General features: G+C 37.5%; 1 protein-coding gene across 2 annotated transcripts in view; it reads right to left on the bottom strand.

The window, feature by feature from the left end:
* UBE2W (ubiquitin conjugating enzyme E2 W) overlaps positions 1-15,623 on the bottom strand; it is a 76,097-nt gene that overhangs the window by 26,256 nt on the left and 34,218 nt on the right. For both annotated transcript variants that reach the window (XM_027127895.1, XM_027127894.1), the window contains exons 2-3: positions 8,515-8,606; positions 925-1,027 (exon numbers count right to left, since the gene is read on the bottom strand). In XM_027127895.1, the coding sequence (XP_026983696.1) occupies positions 925-1,027; positions 8,515-8,606 (195 nt within the window). The remainder of the gene's footprint in view (positions 1-924; positions 1,028-8,514; positions 8,607-15,623) is intronic.

Genomic DNA, 15,623 nt, shown 5'->3' with positions numbered 1-15,623 from the left:
TTTATTTATAGCACAATACAATAACTGACTTCCATCTATACTCTTACATGGCTAAGAGAATTGATTAAGCTGTTTGGTATATTCTATTTAAAGTAGCAATGAAATATGATTTTCCTCAAAAATAGCGTATTTTAGCACCTCACATGTTGAATTTCAAGTTATTTGGGAAATTTCACTATCCACAACACCTCATTACCTAGCAATGCTACACAGAGTTGGGCACCTGTCTTATCATTTTGCTACTGGTAATTCATTACCCATCTTACCAAGCCAGAAATCTGGAATTCATCCTAGAGTCTCCTTTTCTCTAACTTCCAAGGATTAATGATTCACCACAGTTAAGCAGCTCTTAAAATTTTTTCTCTACCCCCATTATCCCTTGTCCAAGTTTTAAGACATTAACTGAATTGACTCTGCCTCAAATTATAATCATCAGATTTGGGGCTGAGGTCTAGATATTTAACATCTTGTAATAATATATTCTGCCCGTGCAATACTAAAAGGCTGCAAAGACAGCATGCCAATGCGAAATCAAAGACGTGCTCCTTCCCAAAAAGCACCTGCCTCTTAACGATGTCATTCTATCATCATCTTATCCAGGAAGACGTGCCTCCAGTTATTCCAAATGCTAAGTTCTCCCACAACCCATGGGCCTGTGTTAGATTTCCATCCCTTTTTTCTGCTTAACATGAATGGATAAGAAACAGTCTTAAGTTTCCAGAAGCACAAAAGCAGCAAAGCCCTAATCTTAATAAGGTAAAATGTTCATATGATCTTGATTATATTATAAATAAGATAAAGGAACAAATCTATTCACATAATTATAATGAATTTCTTTTATAAGTTTTTACTTAGTCAAAAATCGCTAATTTAGCTATAATCCAAAAATACAATAAAAATTTAAAAAGCAAAACATTTTGTTACCTGAGGAGAGTCAAAAGGATATCGACTACTAAACTTAAATAGAAGTTGAAATTTTTCCCCTTCATATAAGGTACCTGGTGCACCTTCCATATCTACAATCCACCTAGAATAGAAAAAAAAAAAATTAAACTTCAGTTATAAAGGATTGGGGTGAGAAGGAGAAAAGAGAACACCGAGTATTCCTCTATGCCAGGCACTGGGACGAGAGTCATTCGTGTATAACAACACACTTTGTCCTCCCAACAATTCCAGGAGTAGGTATTTATACCCCTGGCCCTGTTTCCTTCTCTGACACTCCAGTTAAAGAGCCAGATCACGGTGAGACAGCTAACAAAGGACAGAGCCAAATTTTAACCCAGGTCCGGAAAAAACAACAAAATAAAACCCAGCTTAGGTGTGCTGACACCAAAGCCCGCACTCTTCCTACTCAATTTATGCTACCTTATTTTTTCAGACTATCTTTACAATTATGGAAAAGATTTTATAGATAACATCAAACTAATCAATTGCCTTTCTGATATCAATTATTTTAGAAGCTAAGAGAGAAATCAGTATCAGCAATGACTACAGGAGTGTAGCTATCAGACCAATTTTCTCATCGGCATTCTAGAGAAGGCTAAACAGGAAAAAGGAAGCTAACTTGACGTCGGTACACTTACTCTGATAGCTAGTTAAGGTTCTAGAAGGCCCTTCCTTTGTCTCTCATTATGTTTCAATTGTTTAATAAAACCCCAAATAGATTTCTATGGCATCTATGTAAGCTTACTTTGTTTTCATATATAACAATCATGAATATAAATCTGTTTATAATTATATTCTTATAACAAGAACTATCTTTTGTTCTTTAAAAAAAAAAAGTGCGGGTAGAGGAATAGAGATTATTATGACAAAGATGACGGGGCAGAATTTAGAAGCAAAATGAGTTCCTAATTATATCCATGCCACTTATAATTATTGTATACCTGGTCAATTCCTGTAATCTTATACTTTTCAGGCATAAAAACTTATTATTTTAAATACAGGTAAACAAAAGGAAGATTGAGGATATACTGTTGGGGTTCTGTTGAGCACCTCACATATTATGGACTTAGAAATATGTAAAATAATAAATGTGCCTACTCTCTGAAAGCAATCACGCTGGAACACATATAAACCCTTAAGAACATGGCCATTCATTTTCACAATGCACGCTAAATACCTTATATGGTAATAAAAGATGCAACCACAGACCCAAGAGGCAATATTTTACAGTAAAATTAGACAGATCTGTCCCTTAATTAGCTGTGGGGCCCTAAGTAAGCTGTTTTACCTCTCCTGTTTTAACTACTGCAATTGTAAAATAGGTATTTTTAAAAATTAACTGCTAGAGTTAAAAAAAAAGTCACCTCGAAGTGTTGTTGGAAAGATACATCACGTTACATATGCAAAAAACCTAGTACATTCCTGACATCAGAACCAGTACACAGTAAATAAAATATAATGCAAAAGCTGCATTAAAAAAACAAAAACAAAAAACCTATTCTCTTTAAAACTAGGTCCTTCCTCCTAATCAAACGTATAAGCTTTTGCACAGCACAGGAAACCATCAACAAAATGAAAAGACAACCTACAAACTGGGAGAAAATATTTGCAAACAATGCGATGGACGAGGGCTTAATTTCCAAAATATACAAACAGCTTATACAACTAAATATCAAAAAAACAAACAACCCAATCAAAAAATAAGCAGAAGACCTAAACAGACATTTCTCCAAAGAAGATATACAGATGGCCAACAGGCACATGAAAAGATGCTCCAAATCGCCAATTATCAGAGAAATACAAATCAAAATTACAATGAGGTATCACCTCACACAAGTCAGAATGGCCATCATCAAAAAGCCTACAAATAATAAATGCTGGAGAGGGTGTGGAGAAAAGGGAACTCTGCTACACTGTTGGTGGGAATGTAAATTGGTGCAGCCGCTAAGGAAAACAGTATGGAGGTTCCTTAAAAAACTAAAAATAGAATTACCATATGATCCAGAAATCTCACTCCTGGGCATATACCCAGACAAAACTATAATTCAAACTATAGTTCATATTTATGAACTATATATGTTCATAGCACTGTTCACAACAGCCAAACATGGAAACAACTTAAATGTCCATTGACAGATAAATGGATAAAGATGTGGTACATATACACAATGGAATACTACTGAGCCATAAAAAACAACGAAATAAGGCCATTTGCAGCAACATGGATGCAACTAGAGATTATCATACTAAGTAAGTCAGAAAGAGAAAGACAAATACCATATGGTATCACTTACATGTGGAATGTAAACTATGGCACAAATGAACCTATCTACAAAACAGAAACAGACTCATAGAGAACAGACTTGTGGTTGCCAAGGGGGAAGGGGGAGAGAGAGGGATGGACTGGGAGTTTGGGGTTGGTAGATGCAAACTATTACATTTAGAATGGATAAACAACAAGGTCCTAATGTATAGCACAGGGAACTACATTCAATATCTTGTGATAAACCACAACGGAAAAGAATATAAAAAAAAGAATGTATATCTGTGTATAACTGAGTCACTCTGCTGTACAGCAGAGATAGGTACAAAATTGTAAATCTACTATACTTCAAAAAATATATATATATAAAACCAAAAACAAAAAGATGTACATATATACAATGGAATATTACTCAGCTACGAAGAAGAATGAAATATTGCCATTTGCAGCAACATGGATGGACCTAAAAATTATCATAGTAAGTGAAGTAAGTCAGACAGAGAAAGACAAATATTATATGATACTTCTCATATGTGGAATCTAAAAAAATAATACAAATCAACTTACTTACAAAACAGAAACAGACTCACAGACATAAGAAACAAACTTATGGTTACCAAAGGGGAAAGGGGAGGGGAAGGGATAAATTAGGAGTATGGGATTAATAGATACACACCACTATATATAAAATAGATAAACAACAAGGATTTACTGTGTATAATAGCACAGGGACCTATATTCAGTATCTTATAACCTATAATGGAAAAGAATCTGAAGCTGTACACCTGAAACTAACACAACATTGTAAATCAACTAAAGTTAAATTTAAAACAAACAAACAGGGACTTCCCTGGTGGTCCAGTGGTTAAGACTCCATGCTTCCACTGCAGGGGGCACAGGTTCGATCCCTGGTCAGGGAAGTAAGATCCCGCATGCCACATGGTGCAGCCAAAAAACAAACCAACAACAACAAAAAAACCCCCACCACCAACCAAAAAAAACCCCACCAAACTAGGTCCTTCCTAGCCATGAACATTCCTTTTTAGCCCCACCGCCCACTCCCACCTACTATGCTGGGACAGTCCAAGAAAAAAATCACAGGACTTCTCGGTGCCCTTTCGTTCTGTTTATAAGGCAATTCTTAGGACACATAACATACCATAAATTGACATGTGACCTATCCAAGCATAGCTCTTAAGGTCTTAAAGACACCTTGCAATATATGGGTGAGATAGGTCAAAGAAGGCATACTTCTCAACATCATGCAGGATAATTTAAAACAACGTTTTCCTAATTTAAAAAGTAACGTATGTTCACTACAGAAAATTTACATAAGCATAAATAAAACAAAAATCACCCAAAGATAATCACTGTTAAAGTTTTTAGGGTACATTTCATTCTAGTCATTTTGCAGTTTCTGTATCAATGGACCCAAGTCCAGTAGAGCTGCATTAGGTGTACACTTAAATTACATTACATTCAAATCATCAATGTTCACAATTCCAGTCACAAGCACACACGCCCCAGAGTAAGGATGATGAGAGAAGTCTCACTTCTTAACCTCCTGTGAATACCCATTGTTCTGTGATTCTAATGTTTAAAACAGGTATTTTTCACACATTCATGGCTCCTAATCAAAGAAACAGCCATCTATGCCTCTCTGAAGGAAGAACTAGCTTTGTTGGATATATTAATACAGGATATATACCAATACAGCCTCTCTCAAGGGATGTTCAAAGGCAATTATGACTACACAAAATTTCTGCCTTACACGATATGATGTCTGTGGACTGTAACTCAAGGGGTGCCATTTTACTTTACTACACTGAGAAACCATTTCCCAACTTAATTAGTTCTAAGTCAATCTTTCTGTATCTCTGTTCCTTCCTTAGGACAGCGTATAGGTTATTAGGTCAAAGGATATGATACGCATTATTTTTTAAGGTCTGCATGCTACCAAACTGTCTTCCAAAAAGCTTAACGTGCTTTCATCATCTTCGTTTACCCATATACCCCATCCCATATAATCCCACTTAAACAACAATTTTTTTTTTTCTTTATTTTGGCCACACTGCACGGCTTGCAGGAGTTTAGTTCCCAGACCAGGGACTGAACCTGGGATGTGGTGGTGAAAGTGCCGAGTCCTAACCACTGGACTGGCAGGGAATTCCCTAAGTAATAAATAATTTTTTCAAAATAGGTCAGTAGTTACACCAAAACATTGCTTTTTTGCCCTATCTCTGATTGCTCTGATGTCTATCTTTTGCTTCAGCTTCTGCCATGGCCTGATTAAAGAAACTAAAGAACTGAATAGGAAAAAGTATATATACAATAGTATTTTAAAATCAGTGTTTATTTCCTGTTAACTATATGCATCTCTTTCAACTAGATTAATATTTGGTTTGGATTTTCCTGGTGGCGCAGTGGTTAAGAATCCGCCTGCTAATGCAGGAGACACGGGTTCAAGCCCTGGTCCAGGAAGATCCCACATGCCACGGAGCAACTAAGCCCCGTGCATCACAACTACTCAGCCCACAAGCCACAAGTACTGAAGCCCGCATGTCTGGAGCCCATGCTCTGCAACAAAGATAAGCCACCGCAATGAGAAGCCCGCGCACCGCAACGTAGAGTAGCCCCCACTCACCGCAACTAGAGAAAGCCCGGTGCAGCAACGGAGACCCAATGCAGCCAAAAATAAACTTATTAAAAAAAAATTTTGATTTGTAGTTCATCCACTTTGGAGATAATGCTCCAGTGGAAGGGGAGTCCTAAACACTAGACTGCTAGGGAATTCCCAAGATCTAATTTTTATAAGTCTATTTTCATATCCTGGAAGATAGTCCAAAGATAATAAAACTTTTGTGGTTCATTTACAGTAAATTATTTTAAAAGAAAAATTCTTGCCTGACAAACATCTCTAAGTGACGGGTTTATTCTGTAGCAAAGATGCTGTTTATTTTGGTAGTTACACTTTCGGCTGCATTGGGTCTTCACTGCTGCCGTGAGCAGGGCTACTCTTTGTTGTGGAGCACAGGCTCTAGGCACTCGGGCTTCAGTAGTTGTGGCACGTGGTTTCAGTAGTTGTGGCGCATGGGCTTACTTGCTCCTCGGTATGTGGCATCTTCCCGGACCAGGGCTCGAACCCGTGTCCCCCGCACTGGCAGGCAGATTCTTAACCACGGCACCACCAGGGAAGTCCCAGTAGTTATAATTTGTGGTAGAAATATCTATACAAATATTTCAATTTTAAAAACGTAAGATGGTCCTTTAACTTTTTATAAATCATTGTGTTGTGTAGTTCCTCCCCACCCCCCAAAAAATAAAGGTTGAAAGTGGAAACGATTGGTACCTACTTCCTTGAAAACTATAGGGCTAGCTCTTATAGGATATTCTGAGGCAGGTTAACAAAGGTAAAGAGGAAAAAGATGAAAATGGAGTATAATCCACCTGTTTAATGATATAGAACAAAAAACAGTCACTTGTTTAATCATATAGAACAAATGCTTTATACTCTAAATGTGTGCTCCATTTTAAATCCTGTTTGAGATAAATGAAAAGTCAATTGAGAGCCATGAAAAGACATGGAAGAACCTTAAATGAATATTACTAAGTGAAAGAAGCCAGTCTGAAAAGGTTACACACTGTGTGATTCTAACAATATGACAGTCTGGAAAAGGGAAAACTATGGAGACAGTAAAAAGATCACTGGTTACCAGGCATTGCTGGGAGGGGACAGAAGGATGAATAGATGAACCACAGAGGATTTTTAGGGCAGTGAAAGTGCTGTATGACACCATGATGATGATACATGTCGCTATACATTTGTCCAAATCCATAGAATGTATCAAGAGTGAACTGTAATGTAAACTACAGACTTTGAGTGATTATGACATGTCAGTGTAGGGTCATCAGTTCTAACAAATGTGCCACTCTGGTGGGGGATGCTGATAAATTAGAGAGGCTATGGCATGTGTGGGAGCAGAGGGTCCATGGGAAATCTCTGTACCTTCCACTCATTTGGCAGTGAATCTAAAACTGCTCAGTCAACTGAGAACCCAGCAACGTTTCAAAGAGATCGTTATAGAGCTAGATACTCTATAGTATCTATAATATGTAGTAATACACACTACATTTTCTTTTTTTTCTTTTTTCTTTTTTTGGCTGTGCTGTACAGCATGGGGGATCTTAGTTCCCAGACCAGGGATCGAACCCATGCCCCCTGCAGTGGAAGCATGGAATTCTAACCACTGGACCACCAGGGAAGTCCCCCATACTACATTTTCAAACATCAGTATATCCATTCAAACATCAACATATCCTTTCTTCATATTCCTGTTCTTAAAGCTTGGCTCCTGTCTTAAGTACTGACTCAAAGTCAAAGGTAACCAAAATTGTTTCTTCTGAAAATAAATATGTCCCTGTTGTGAGAGCTTTGGTCACTTTTGCTCTTTGGACCCAGAATATCACTAAATATTTGAATTGTTCAGTTTGTCCTACAAGTTGGTCTATAGTAAACTTTTTCTTGTTGGCTTCTACCCCTTTTACATTTTTGGAGTTTTTTTTTTAAGGAGAGAGTCAATTGCTTAAAAATTTCCCATTTTAGAACATTTACCCTTGTCTAACAGAACTGTTAGATCAAAGGAGTGGTAAGGATAGACCACACTGGGTTGTGAAATCTTAGGATGATACTCTTGAAAACACTTTAAACTAATTCAAGTGCTCATTTTTAACAGAGGGGACCCATATTTCTACTCTTCTTGGCACATATCTGGGAAGAGACTTCTGCTCCACTCCCACGGAAGGAGCTAAATTAGAGAATACTTCTATGTCCTCCTTCTACCCTTCACTTTTTCATCCTCATGGAAAAGTTTCTTATTATTAAATGAGAATGCTAAGAGTCTGACATTCATTTAGCTACCCTCCTGTAAAGAAAGCAACTATGTAGTATGTTCAGGGGACAGGGATAGAGATACCTCTTGACTGTCATTCTCTTCAGAGCCTTAAATGTTTTTGAAAAGTCTGATAAATAACCTCATACCAAACTGCTCTATTACAGGTGAAGAACATTTCATAACAAAGTCAGACCAAAGTTTTTAAACGCTGCCTCATTAGCAGGAAACTTTTATAAAGTGAAATTGTATATATAAATGCACAGAATAAGATCTGTTTACTGTACTTACCTCTTGGTGGAAGAGAATGGGATGAAATAAGAAAATAATTCTGTATTTTTAAAATGAGTATATATTCATATATTACATTGATAACAAAAGAAAAACAAACAAGTACTTTAAAGCTTAAACACTTACTGTGTAATTGAATTCTGAACACTCTTTTCATTTAAAGTCATTCCGGGAGGTGGGTCATTTTGCAAAGCCAACAGTTCTTTCTGTAGTCGTTTCTAGAAAAGAATATCAGTAATAACTTGTACATTTTTCCCTTACAACATAATATACTTGTATTCACACAGTCTGAAATCCTTGATTAAACTTCGTCCAAATGCTCACGCCTTTTCCTTTACAAGCCCCTTACATCTTCTATATATTTTACATGCCTAATTCTCAAATTTTTAATTGCCTGTCCTATAACTCACAATCTATTGTCAAAATATTTCTAAATATATTTGTAAACTTAGATGTTGTAAAGTGGTTATGAAGAGCAGCCAGCTACCTGTAAAACTTCAGAACTACTCCATTAAAGTTATAAGGTTATAAATGCTTAAAAGTTTTAGCAGGGTTTCCTTTACTGCGTTTCAATTATAAAAACCACAGTTCTCCATAATCCTTAAAGAATGCATCATTTCAGACAGACAGGCTTTCGAGAAGAACTATATTAAGTTAAAAAGTCTTTTGAAAAAGTTTAAAATAATTTTAATTTACAATTTACAGCCCCTGTTTATTTTCTTAAAATAGGATCATTCACATATAATTTAATCTTTCAACACCAGAATATAACATACCAGGGCCTGAGATACATAAAGTTATTTTTTCACATACTAGATGCCCAAAAATGGCTATGTATTTGCATTCTTGTTTGTACAGCTTTTATTGTTCAGTTCTTCCCTTGTTATCATCAGTGGACATTCTTTTTCAGTATACAATAATGCAAAACAAAAACCACAGCAGCCCATAATTTACAGGTTTAAAAACAAAATAACCAATGTTATTAGAAGTGCACGTAACATTATAAAAATTCTTAATGAACATCTTTTCTTGGATTAAAGCACACAAGCATGGATTTCTGTTCAGAACTCCAAACAACTCTCTACTTAAAAGCTAGTTTCTGATTTTTCTAGACAATGAAATATTACTATCAATACAGCAATGTTTCTAGATCTTTTCAATTCATAACGCCTTTAAATAAGCTTACCACCATCTAACAATACTACAGAATAGAAAACTCCTCCCTTCTTTGCTGAGAATCAATGGCTCTTTAAATTGCCAAAAGTGAAAACTTTTCCTCAGATGGTGCAATATCATAACTGCTAGTAACATGGAAAATAAGATACCAACTAATTGCAACTTCTGACCTCAGCTGCCTTCTAAAATGCAAAATTACAAATTGAAAATTAGTTTAGAAAAATTTTAATTATCCAAAATATAGAAATAAAGCTGCATAAACAATTTGTTTTAAATAAAGGAGGATTATATTTATGATAAGTGTCTATGTTAGAAGAGGGTTTTTGATTTATTCTACTTCTGTCAACAAATATGGGTTCTGTGATCAAGTAAATTTTCAGAAACACTGGGCTCAACAACAAAAAGAAAAAAGGATTTTTTTAAAAGCAGGAATTCTCAGAGACTTCTGATATACGAACTTGCACAATGATTCTCTAAGGGGAGGAAGACAACATACAGGCTTCCAAAAGTACTGGAATCCTCTCAGTGTAGGGCATCTTGGAAAAGTCTCCTTTCAATGACTACATTTTGGGAAACACTGCTGTGGAAATCCTCCAATCTTGAAAACTTTACTAAGACAAGGAAGACAGCCCTTGTTATTGAATTAAGATATAAAGGAAGGTCGATTTGCATAGCTACCAACTGAAACAGGATATAAAGGCAAGTTAAGAAGAATCGTGTTGGTGTAATTATTCCTTGGTCTCCTGAAGATAACGGTGAAGAGCACTGTGGAAAAAGAAAAGTTTTCCCCACCCTGACACTACTTATTATAGGTCCACAAAGAAAGGGGCCTGTGGTATAGCCAAACTCCAAGACAATCTCCAAGTAACTGCCTCCTGGTATTCACATCCTAGTGTAGTTCCCTCCCACACTGTACCAGAGTTGGTGTGTGTAACCGATAGAATACAGCAGAAATGATGGTATATCACTCCCAAGATGAGGTTATGAAAGATTATGATTTACATCTGGGTCATTCTCTCTAGAATCACTTGCCATATTGTGAACAGTCCAATTCAGAGGCCTACGCGGTAAGGTTAGGGCCACCTGCCAATAACCATGGATGATTTGGAAGAATCTCCAACCTGCAATCTCCAATTCCAGCCAAGATTTCAGATGACCACAGCTGGGGCCAGTATACTGCCTGCAAACTCAAGCCAGAATCCAGCTCTCTGCTTCAAGACCCTTTGAATTACATGGGATTATAAATGCTTGTTCTTTCAAATCACTAAATTTGGGGGTAATGTGTCACACAGCGAAAGATGATTAATACAGAACCTCTGCTCCAACCTCTCCCCATTAGAAGGGGCTATCATCCACTTCGTCATTTCAATTTCAGTATCACAGGTCAGAATCCAAGACATTCACTGGAGCATGTTTTTTAATTGAGGGGTGGAGTCACTACATTAAAAAGATAATTCATGCCAGTCCCTTACTGTCTCTGCTATCAGGCAATAAACTACCTTGCACATCCACATCCTCTGCAATAAAGAGACAGAGCAGGATGAACATTTGGGGGGTTAATGAGTACTTACTAAGCACACTAATAAAACGAATGATTTACCAGTGTACTAATAAAACTTACCGGGGAAAAGAAAAGTAAGAGTAGAAGGTCAAACAGTGTGTCTGGCAGGCTCACAGAAACAGGGAATTCACTCTTAGGGATCCTTCCCGGAACAATAATCATTAAAGAGGGCAGGAAGTGTCTTTAAGTAAGCAAACAGGTCCCTCAAGGGTCCTCTGGCTCTTCTAAGAAACTGGTTCTAAGAACCCTGAATATGAACACAGAAGCTAAAAAAGGAGGACTTAAAGAGTTCAATGTAAAAATAAAGGAAAATTCATACTCACTTGAGAATGTGAAGAACTAGCGTAACTGTTTAGAGATAACACCATGTGTTTAGAGATCATACCTTGTAGCATCTATCAACAGAAAGCTATCATCACATGAGGAAGCATTCACCTCCTAACTTTGAAGACAAAGCGTTAGCAAAAGTAGATGAGAAACACGTGCATTAGAACACTAGCAAAAGCAGTGATACCACCAGATTATTAGACCATCAGGGCAACATTGGCTGCTTTCCTAGACAGTGGTGAAAATGAGAGCCTAGAATTGAGACAACTGGAAAATAACGTGCAGAAGGTAACTAAGTAAAGAAGCAGAACTACTTACAAACTACTGGGAGCTAAGGGGGCTGAAAAATTAACAGTTCCAAAGGTTCATAGCCAAATACTACCCTGTCTGTCCCTAAATCGGAGAGGTATGGGAAAATTAATTACATATATTACAAACGTACCATGGTTCTCTGAATCTTAGACAATCAATCATAAGATGCACTATTATTTTATGTAATACTAGGAAAGGAAAACTGCTACCAATTAAACAATTACACACCACTGATTAGACATATCTTGATTTCAGATATGTTAAAGTAGGGGAAAAATTGTGCATTAAAAAATGTATGATATATGTTATTAATAAAAGTGTGATTTTCCTGGGGACTTCCCTGGTGGCACAGTGGTTAAGACTCCGCGCTCCCAATGCAGGGGGCCCAGGTTCGATCCCTGGTCAGGGAACTAGATCCCACATGCATGCCACAACTAAGAGTTCGCATGCCACAACTAAGGAGCTGGCGAGCTGCAACTAAGGAGCCTGCCTGTTGCAACTAAGACCTGATGCAACCAAATAAACAAATAAAATAAATATTTTTTTTTAAAAGTGGCTAGAGTAGATAACCCACTTAAAAAAAAAAAGCTTGATTTTCCTAACTCTTTAAGTACTAGAACCACCTGAAAAATAAAAATTAATTTTCTGAGTAAATTTAATATGCCTAAAATGATTGTTCTCTCAATATTTAACACGTACCCGGCGATACATGATCTCAATCAATAAATATGCACTTTATTCCCAGACTGTGTACAGCAGTACATCTGTCTTCCAAGGCAAAAAGGTCAGGCCCAGAATCTAAATGTTTTAAAGCATCCCAAATCTAGAGTAAACCTAAAAATTCTATCTAGCCCTCATCTTGCATTGGCTCAAGTCTGGAAAACGCACAGGAATTTGAGCTCTTCTAAGAGATCCAAGTGGGTTTATATACTCAGTAAAAAAGATCCTGATATACCTAAATACCATGAAAAAAAAAGATTTAACACTTTCAGAACTGGCTTGGCTTTTCAGTGGCTCTATAGTCCAGCCAGACCTCCCTTTCTCTCCTTCCTCATGAATGCAAATGAATCTAAGTGATATGAATCCACTGAAATTTACTACTTTTGGGGGTAAGAAAACCACTGACAAATTTTGCAGTTAACTATTATCAACAAGATGTTGAATGGCATTCCTGTACGTCATCATACGATGGCTGAGAATCTCTAGACTACAACAACATCCTAGGATGTGTGACCCTGCACTTAAGAGTGACACAAGTTCAGTGCCTAAAACTTTTTCCCACTTCAGTACACATGAGGGATTATTCTTGAGATTTCCTCTTCCCTATGACTGGCGCTTACTATAGGGGTCGAGGAGAGTATTTATGTAACATGAAAAGGCTGCCCAGGAGCTTAACGTTTCCTCTTCTCCACTACCACTTCTCCAAGAATCACTAGAGTAGCTGCTTCACAGCAAAGGTCGAGTGTGGGGACACAAAAAGGCCAACAGAATAAAACAGACACATATATTATTACTCTTAGCCTTCTGAGATTTAAAGTCCTCGGAAAGCTCAAGATACAGTTTGGTTTTTTTTGTGGTACGTGGGCCTCTCACTGTTGTGGCCTCTCCCGTTGCAGTGCACAGGCTCCAGATGCGCAGGCTCAGTGGCCACGGCTCACGGGCCCAGCCGCTCCGCGGCATGTGGGATCTTCCCGGACCGGGACACGAACCCGTGTCCCCTGCATCAGCAGGCGGACTCTTAACCACTGCGCCACCAGGGAAGCCCAAGATACAGTTTTTATACAAAAGAGTAAAAGCAATTTAAAGATCACTTTAAAAACTGTAACCACTATGGGAATTCCCTGGCGGTCCAGTGGTTGCACTCCACACTTCCACTGCAGGGGGCACAGGTCTGATCCCTGGTCAGGGGACCAAGATCCCGCATGCCGTGTGGGACAGCCAAAAAAGAAAAAAAACAAAAACAAAAACACGTAATCACTATGTTCTAATCAGTCCTGTTCCATTTCCCCCAACTGATAATATCAATGCCTGTCCCAACATAGACCCATAATGTTAAACCAAGTTTGAATGTGTTGGCATGATCAGGAAATGAGATAAAATGAAGACTAACACTTTTAAATATCCAAACAATTTTAAATCAACATGGTAAAACTCTGAACTCTAATACAGATCCCTGACATTATGTGTATTGTACATAATTTAGTCTGTTAATAATGATTACTCGCAATTATACTCCAATAAAGATGTAAAAAAAAGGTTTTTTTTAAAAATAATGATTACTCTATTGTGACATCCTCAGACAACAGTGAGGTCTACAAGCCCACATGATCCTTCAGTATATAGTTCTGATAGCTTGATAGCCCCAGTTTTCACTTTTTTAACTGTCATCTGCTCTTTGACTATCAATAACTTGTCATAATATCTAACCTCTAGTCACTGACATTCTCTTTCTTTCTCCTCTTTTCTTTCTCTTTTATTTGCTGTTTCCCCCTCCTTAGCCCCACCATACATTACCAAGCAAAAGGGTTTACTTATTCTGGTGAATATATCACATTATTTTCGTGTAACAAATCCTAACCAATCTTCAGTGCTGGCATTTAACACTGGCTAACACTTATTGCTTCATTTGCTCTTAAACCATACTATACTCCCCCACTGAAATTAACCGGAGAAATTAGGTACAATTTTTCCAAGTCCTCATAAAATGAAAAGCACAGCCCAGTAACAGGTCCACAGACCACACTATGTGCAGCACAGTGCTAAAACATGGTGTGTCATCCCAGTGATGCCATTTTTACCTCTTCGGCTTCCGATCATTTTCATCAATGCTCATGCTTATATATTAGTTCAAGTTTTGCTTTTTCAGACAGCTGAGGATGATGGGTATGACTGTATAAAAAAGTACTACTACAGTTGTATGACAGAGAACCTTAGTGTTTAATGAAGAATACCACGCTCAATGAAATGCTCTTAATAAAAAAAAGAAAAATAGACTAAGTATTTTTTAAAAAATTTTTTTAATTTATTTTAATTTTTGGCTGCATTGGGTCTTCGCTGCTGCATGTGGGCTTTCTCTAGTTGCAGTGAGCGGGGCACAGGCTTCTTTGTTGCGGGGTGCAGGCTTCTCATTGTGGTGGCTTCTCTTGTTGTAGAGCACAGGCTCTAGGCGCACGGGCTTCAGTAGTTGTGGCACACGGGCTTCTGTAGTTGTAGCTCGCAGGCTCTAGAGCGCAGGCTCAGTAGTTGTGGCACATGGGCTTAGTTGCTCCGGGGCACGTGGGATCTTCCCGGACCAGGACTCAAACCCATGTCCCCTGCATTGGCAGGCGGATTCTTAACCACTGTGCCACCAGGGAAGCCCCTAGACTAAGTATTTTAAATAGCATCCTAGAAAGCTCATTCATATATAAAACAGTTCAGCTTCTACATAATGTATCTGTGTAAGTATCATCCCACACTAATATATGTTGAAACCAAGCCACAAAATATTTAAATGATACTCTTATGGTTATGAATCAAAACCAGGAGAGAATATATCCCTCTTAGATACTAATAATGGCAGTACATCAATGGACAAACTGACAAGATTCCTGGCCCTGTAAAGCTTAAACTCTAGTGAGGGAAGGGAATTAAATAATAACAAAAACAAATAAGTGTATGGTATATTAAAATGTGATGAAAAATGGAGCAAGTTAAGGAGTTGGAGAGTTAGGCCTCACATCTTGCAAAATTTTATTTAAAACTGACACTTTGAGAAACTATTCTAAAGGGTAGAAATCCTTATTTAGGGTAGGAAGAAATATAAACAAGAGTGGGGAAAACATTAAAAATGTAGAGCTTTACAACAATGATTGCTAAT

This window comes from Aethalodelphis obliquidens, unplaced genomic scaffold (assembly GCF_003676395.1).
Source record: "Aethalodelphis obliquidens isolate GAN/ISIS:26980383/991018 unplaced genomic scaffold, ASM367639v1 scaffold33, whole genome shotgun sequence".
Lineage (NCBI taxonomy): Eukaryota > Metazoa > Chordata > Mammalia > Artiodactyla > Delphinidae > Aethalodelphis > Aethalodelphis obliquidens.
This window is presented reverse-complemented; position numbering and strand designations above follow the sequence as displayed.